The sequence below is a fragment of the Cibotium barometz genome, chromosome 59 (genome assembly GCF_041138505.1).
Source record: "Cibotium barometz isolate CiBa-2024 chromosome 59, ASM4113850v1, whole genome shotgun sequence".
NCBI classification, from domain to species: domain Eukaryota; kingdom Viridiplantae; phylum Streptophyta; class Polypodiopsida; order Cyatheales; family Cibotiaceae; genus Cibotium; species Cibotium barometz.
The window spans coordinates 10,717,348-10,724,544 of NC_141104.1; the positions used below are offsets into that span (position 1 = coordinate 10,717,348).

Here is a 7,197-nt window from a genome sequence, read left to right on the forward strand (position 1 = left end):
CAGATGTCGGAACCACCCAGAATGTGTCACCCATCTTTTTTGGGCCTGTCCAGCAAATAGGAAGGCACGTGTACTGCTGTTGGAATGCCTGTCTCCAATCAGGCCATCTCTATCATGGTCTTAAGTGCTTCTCGGCGAGTCTATCGGATGTTCTTCTCATCTATGGTCTTTAATAAGAGCTTGCTTTTTATGGTCTTTAATAAGAGCTTGCTTTTTATGGTTTATTTGGTTATCCAGAAATGTAGTTGTTTTTCAGGCCCTGCACAGGGACCCGGTTCACACTTTGAGCAGCCTTCTATGTCTGCCGCTATAGGTGCTAACAAAGGTGGATAAAGCTGTTTTGTCAATACCAAGAAGTCAGCATTGGAATTGGACAAAGAACTAACAATGAAGAAGCTCCAACGAAAGCACCAAGAGTCGGTCAGTAGAGCCAACAAGAAACTTGATAAACTTACCCAAGCAGCTAACTCCCACTTCAATCAAGCATGGGAAGCAATAGAAGAAGAGCATCAACCAGAGGGATGAATCAGTAATAAAAAAAATTTCAGAACTTGTAGCATTTAAAAGATCTATCCGTTAAAGAGTTATGCTTTTCTCTGTGTGTAAAAAACATTTTGTAATCGGTTCGGTTTTGTTTTAATATAATCCCTCATGCCTTTTGGAAAAAAAAATAAAAGCTCCTGTGTTAATTAATTAATGCACTTATTTGGACGTCCAATAAGTGCATTAATTAATTAACACAGGAGCTATTTTCAAAGGTTATTAGTGCTTATTCCCTAGCGTTCACCGTCAAGACGCCAGCTTAGTGGGCGGAGAGATCTGAGAGAGAGAGAGGGGGGGGCCGGGGGCCGAGGCGGAGTGTCACACGTGCGTGTGTGTGTAGGAGGATAAGGTGGAGCCTGCGGGACGCTCCAGATTCCCTGCATTGATGAGGGGCACCGATTTATTAAAGAAAAGAAAAGCAATGCAAAATACGGTTAAATAAAGCCTAGCTAGCTATACGCTCCCCTTTTCCCCCTGCTTTTTCTTTACAAAATGCCAATCCACTGTATTTTGCAAGAATCTTTTTTGACATGACTTTGCATTCCGTAATATTATTTATTATTTCACCCCGAAAATTAAATTCCGTTGCTTTTTCCTCCTTGCTCGAGTTTTGAGATTTAATTATTATTCTCCTTCATTCTCGCAGATGGATTTTTTTAATTAATGAGAAACAAACAAAATTTTTCCTGCTTAAATTTAGAGTAGTGAGAATTGTATAGAGATGGGGGCCTGACACACACACCTCGGGACACCCGATGGTTGTGGGGTGCCACACACACACTCCCTTTCTCTTTCTCTCTCTCTCTCAAACACACACACACACACACACACACACACACACACACACTGTCTCTCACACCACCCCCCCCCCCCTCTCTCTCTCTCTCTCACACCCACACCCACACACACTCTTTCTCTCTCTCTCTCTCTCTCACACACACACACACGCACACACCCACACTCTCTCTCTCTCTCTCTCTCACACACACACACACCCACACACACACCCACACACTCTCTCTCTCTCTCTCTCTCACACACACACACACACACCCACACCTTAAAAAATGATGAAATACATCCTAGCAGCATTGTGTTTATATTACTTTCTTCCTCTCGCCTATGTTAGGCTACTTAACTGTATAACCCACAATTATGGCCACATAATCCTTTGACACAACTGTAATTATTTAATTAACTCTTAAAGCTTTTATTGCACATTATCTTCTTAGGTTCCCCATCTCTCTCTTCTTCTTGTGCAGAGAAACAGAGTGAGCTGCATCAGCTGCAAGCACACTAGAGATGAGCAAAAGGAAGCAACAGCTATGGCTTCTCCCCTTTCTATGCACCATATGTGCTATAATAGCCATGGCTAGCAGACCTGTGGAGGGACTGGGGGTAAACTGGGGCACTCAAGCCTCCCATCCTTTGCTTCCTAGCATTGTGGTCCAAATGCTCAAGGCCAACAACATAGCCAAGGTCAAGCTTTTCGACTCGAATAGCACCGTTCTGAATGCCCTCGCAAACTCCGACATCGAGGTGATGGTAGGCATTCCCAATGACGAGCTGCAGAGCATGAACGATCAGGCGAAAGCGACGGCATGGGTGCAGGACAATGTCGTGAGCTACCTGCACGCAAACGGTGTGAGCATCAAGTAAGAGAAAACATGCATCATCATTCTTATGTTTCTCTCATCACATCATAATCCTCTTGCCAAATTAAGTGGCTAATAACTCAAAAACCATGGCTCACATCCCCACATACTATGACATGGTTTAAAACCAGAGCTCAAATCCATGATCTACATGTTGTCATGTAATCTAGAAGCTTCATAGGCATGTGCATGGGAAGAGTTCACTGCTCAAAACCTCCCATCATATGCTCACCTCAACCTCATCCACATGTCATTACATAATCTACAGGATCCATGAGCATATGCATGTGATAAAATACCAGAGTTCAAGCCTCATTATACCACTATATGATCACATATCATCACGTGTTCTACAAGGTCCATTCATGTGATGCTAAGAGCACCTTTCTGTCTTTCTTCATTTATATGGTAGTTTGATAATTTCTTTCTTCCATGCAGGCATGTTGCTGTCGGCAACGAGCCCTTTCTGCGTAGCTACAATGGCAGCTTCTTGAACATAACATACCCTGCACTTGTGAATGTTCAAAAAGCTCTGAATGCAGCCAATTTGGGAATTGAAATCAAAGCCACTGTGCCCATGAATGCCGATGTCATCCAACCTAGTGAGTTTCCATCCACCTCGGTTTTCAGGCCGGACATATCCGATCTCATGAACAGCATTGTGGCTTGGCTTAATCAAAACAATGCCCCCTTTACCATCAACATATACCCTTTCATAAGCTTGTACGATGACCATAGCTTTCCTGTAGATTATGCATTCTTTGATGGTACCGAATCGCCAGTCCATGACGGACCTTACACATACGAGAACGTGTTTGATGCTAGCTACGATTCATTGTTGGCAGCATTAGCTGCTGCAGGGCCTTATGGGAACATGAACATAATAGTGGGAGAGATTGGATGGCCAACAGATGGGGATGCTAATGCTAATCTCAACTATGCAAAGAAGTTCAATCAGGGTTTCCTTAATCATGTATTGAGCAATAGTGGCACACCTCGGCGTCCAAATGCTGCCATTGATTTCTACTTGTTCAGCTTGATTGATGAAGACATGAAAAGCATTGCCCCCGGGAACTTCGAGCGGCATTGGGGCATCTTCCAATTTGATGGCAAACTGAAGTATAGCCTTTCTCTTACAGGTGCCAATGGGCAGAATCTTGTTGCTGCATCAGGAGTGCAATACATGACTGAGCAATGGTGTATATACAACCCCGACTCCGGTGATCAAGGCAAACTTGGGGACAGCATAACCTATGCATGTACAAATTCTGATTGCACATCTCTCAACTATGGCTGCTCTTGCAATCCTTATCTCGACTCAAACGGGAACGCATCCTATGCATTCAATCAGTACTTCCAAAGGCAGAATCAAGGTCTTGGTACATGTGATTTTAATGGCCTTGGGCAGGTGGTCACAAAGAACCCTTCTGTGCAGACTTGTGAGTTCATGATTCAAATCGCTTACCCCGAGTCTTCTCCTTCATTAGCTACACATAACAGGCAGAGCCTGCCAACAGCGGCGCTGAGCATGATGTTGGCAGTGATGATGTCTGCTATTATCTTCTTTGTTTGAAATGGGTCTGTGCAAGCCCTTTGAAGGAACGATAGACTCACAGGATTGAGCTGCATTGGCTAATAGGTGATGGGGATCTTTGCCTTCTCTTGCTGCATGGGAAGTGTGCAAATGCCATGAGATGGAATAGCAAAGCATGCAGATTGGCATAATTAACTGCACACTTAGTGCTAATTTCCTTAAATGTGCAGCTAATTGCCTCCACAGGTTAGCTCTTTTTGGGGGGGCTGAGTGTGCATCCATCAACATGAGAACCAATGGTAAAGGACTAAAAAGCTAAGGTATGCAAGGGGAGGATGAGAACCAATCAAGGCATGCAAGGGGAGCATCACCTTCCAAGCTCTGCATCTGCAGATGTTTTGTGCAGAAGGCATTATATGTTGTCACTGCATGTTCATGTTATCATTTTGATACACTAGCGTGGCTCAATTATGAATTAATTGTGTACCAATTAATCATTTTGGGTACTAACCATAATTTGGCTTAATTGATCTGAAAGGGCTCTAATTTACGATTAGCCTTTTGTTTAAGTGAAGTGGTAGGCGAATGAGAAGTTCATTGATCTGTGTGGTCCTGTGAAGATACTTCTTTGAAAGCAAGCATCTGTTCCCGCACTCAAGGCGAGATCACATTCATCCGGTCCCGTTGGCCCAATGGAAGGGTGAGGTGGATCCACTCAGGTAGCATGGCGAGGTCGAATGACTACGGCCACGTCAATCCGTTGCTAGCAATTGTCTAGCTTCTGCTACCATCTGAAATCCCCACCGGTTTCATTGGGCCAGGCTGTCTTCTGACTTTACTTACTAGATAATAGATAACCGGTTTACCTGTTAGAGAATAGGTAAACCGTTTTACCTATTATCGTGTGGTGCCGTTTGACAAAGTAGTGGTTCGTCACACACACAATCTATAACACGCGTGACTCCTCACTAAGTCAACTAGGTTAGAGCATGGCTTGTGTAATTGTGGCCCATTTTTCACGTTATCATGAAAGAAAAGAAATTTTAAAAATAGTTTTTTTTTGTGTTGCTTTTTATATTTGCTAGAAAGACTTAAGTAGAAACTAAGTTGGTATCTCTTCCTTGTCTTTATTTTTCAAGGATTTTTTTTATACATAATTCAGCTATGTTTTGAACGGGGCTCATCCATGGATACTCATGTGAAACTTTAATATGGTAGAGAAGCATGTAGATAGATAAGGGGGCAGCTCTATGATACTAATGGTGCCTGAGAAGAATCAATGGGAGGACTTGGTTAGCAAAAGAGGACTTGTTGATGGGTGGGGTCTGGGAGATTGGAGCTCTACAAAAGGGCACACTAGATCCCTCACACACTAAAGGTTTGGGTTGACACCTGTTATGCCTTGTCAAATCACTAACTACATGGTGAGGTTGGGAAGAGGTGCTATAGGTGAGGCAATGGGGTGTCCCTCAAGCTTTCCTAAAAGAAAGCTAATGATTGAGCAATGGTGTCCTTCAAGGACATTCTATTCAGAGAGCTAACTCTTAAAGTCGTCCTAGGTTTGGATACAAGGAGGGATGCTCTTGTAAATTGATCAAAATATATGGAAGAGATGTAAAGGGTTGTAAGAAGAGTGGAGCAATGGGACTTGTTAATTTTTTTAAAAGGCAATCTTCCTAGTTAAATAGTGTGGAGTAGCGATAATACTCTTGGTGTCAATCTCATATGGAGTCCTTTGAAGACCAAAGGGCTTAGACTAACAGGATACTATTTAGGAAAATAACTTTTACAGCTACCAAAGCCACTTCAAAATACTTCTTTAGATTAGTTAAAGACAAGATGACTAAAGATTTTGTGGGGAATGTTAAGGATGAACAAGGTAATGTCCTCAGTGATCCTATATGTATTATAAAAAAATGGGTTGAAATTCTAGGAAAAACTTTGACTTAGGAAGAGGACAAATCTAGTAGAAGGGCACTCTCTGTCGTGCACTCGTATAATTGTAAGTGAATATGTATATATATATATCTATTAGTGTGTTTGAGTGCGTGCACACATATATATTTATATATCTACATATATATATGTGTGTCAATGTGTATGTGTTTGTGTGTGTCCACAATATATATTTATAAATACATATATTTCACACATACACGTACATACATACATACATACATACATACATACATGTATATATATGTATGTATGTATATATGTATATTGTATATATGTATATATATGTATATATATATATATATATATATATATATGTATGTATATTGTATATATGTATATATATATATATATATATATATATATATATATATATATATATATATATATATATATGTATGTATATTGTATATATATATATGTATGTATATTGTATATATATATATATATATATATATATATATATATGTATGTATGTATGTATGTATGTATGTATGTATGTAATACATATACATATACATATATATATATATGTATGTATGTATGTATATACATATACATATGCAGTTATATGTTCAAATACAAGTACTCGGCATGCCTAGGTAGCTACCGGCATGCCTACCTGACATGCATTGGTAGCACCACCTATCGGCATGTCTAGGAAGCTATCGATATGCATTGGTAGCACCGGACATGCATTGGAAGCTACTGGCATGCCTAAGTAGATGTCAGCATGCATTGGAAGCTGTCGGCATGCCTAGGTAACTGCCGACATGCATTGGAAGCTGCCGACATGCCTAGGTAGCTACCGGCATGCATTGGTAGCACCCGACATGTATTGGAAGCTATTGACATGCCTAGGTAGCTGCCAGCATGCATTGGAAGCTGCCGGTATGCCTAGGTAGCACCCGGCATGCATTGGAAGCTATCGGCATGCATTGGAAGTTACTGGCATGCTTAGGAAGCTACCCAGCATGCATTGGAAGTTACTGGCATGTCTCATGCATAAAGCTTATGCATATGGCTAATGCATAAGTCTCATGCATGAGACTAAGGCATATGGCTATCTCTTGAGAGAAGCATAGCTCTCAAAAGGCTATCCATAGAGCAGGCAAAAAATAACAAACTCTAATCTTAAAAGCCCTAAAGCTTACAAACCTTATAACATGTAAAAGCATAAGAAAAGAACAAGAAAGAGATCTCTTACCTTGTGAGGCTTGTATGTGTTGAAAACCTATAAAATCAAACCAAATTAAGGAAAAAAGTATTAATAATAAATCCTAATCTTAAAAGCCTTAAAACTTACAAACCTTATAAACATGTAAAAGCATAAAAGAAGAAACATACAAGAAAGAGATTTTTTGTGAGGCTTGTATATGTTGAAAACTTACAAACTTAAACCAAGTTAAGAAGAAAAATCAAGATCTCTTACCATAGGAGGCTTTAATAGAGAGCTCTCAAGTAGGGAGAAAGAAGAAGAGAAAATACTCTTAATGGTTAAGCTTCAAT

At 40.6% G+C, this 7,197-nt stretch overlaps 1 protein-coding gene across 2 annotated transcripts; it reads left to right on the plus strand.

The window, feature by feature from the left end:
- The first annotated feature begins 1,256 nt into the window (after positions 1 to 1,256).
- Positions 1,257 to 4,184, plus strand: LOC147605478 (glucan endo-1,3-beta-glucosidase 5-like). Of its 2 annotated transcripts, XM_086793245.1 has the most exons (3): positions 1,479 to 2,198; positions 2,637 to 2,800; positions 3,338 to 4,184. In XM_086793245.1, the coding sequence occupies exons 1-3, from the start codon at positions 1,846 to 1,848 to the stop codon at positions 3,769 to 3,771; spliced, it is 951 nt and encodes a 316-aa protein (XP_086649371.1). In that variant the 5' UTR covers positions 1,479 to 1,845; the 3' UTR covers positions 3,772 to 4,184. The 2 variants fall into 2 exon arrangements, with proteins under 2 accessions (XP_086649370.1, XP_086649371.1); XM_086793244.1 differs by having other exon boundaries at positions 1,257 to 2,198; positions 2,637 to 4,184.
- Positions 4,185 to 7,197: the final 3,013 nt, after the last annotated feature.

Coding starts and splice junctions, on each gene's coding strand:
- LOC147605478 (XM_086793244.1), top strand. CDS start 1,846: ATGAGCAAAAGGAAGCAACAGCTATGGCTTCTCCCCTTTCTATGCACC. Junction 2,199..2,636: donor GCAAACGGTGTGAGCATCAA/GTAAGAGAAAAC, acceptor TCTTCCATGCAG/GCATGTTGCTGTCGGCAACG.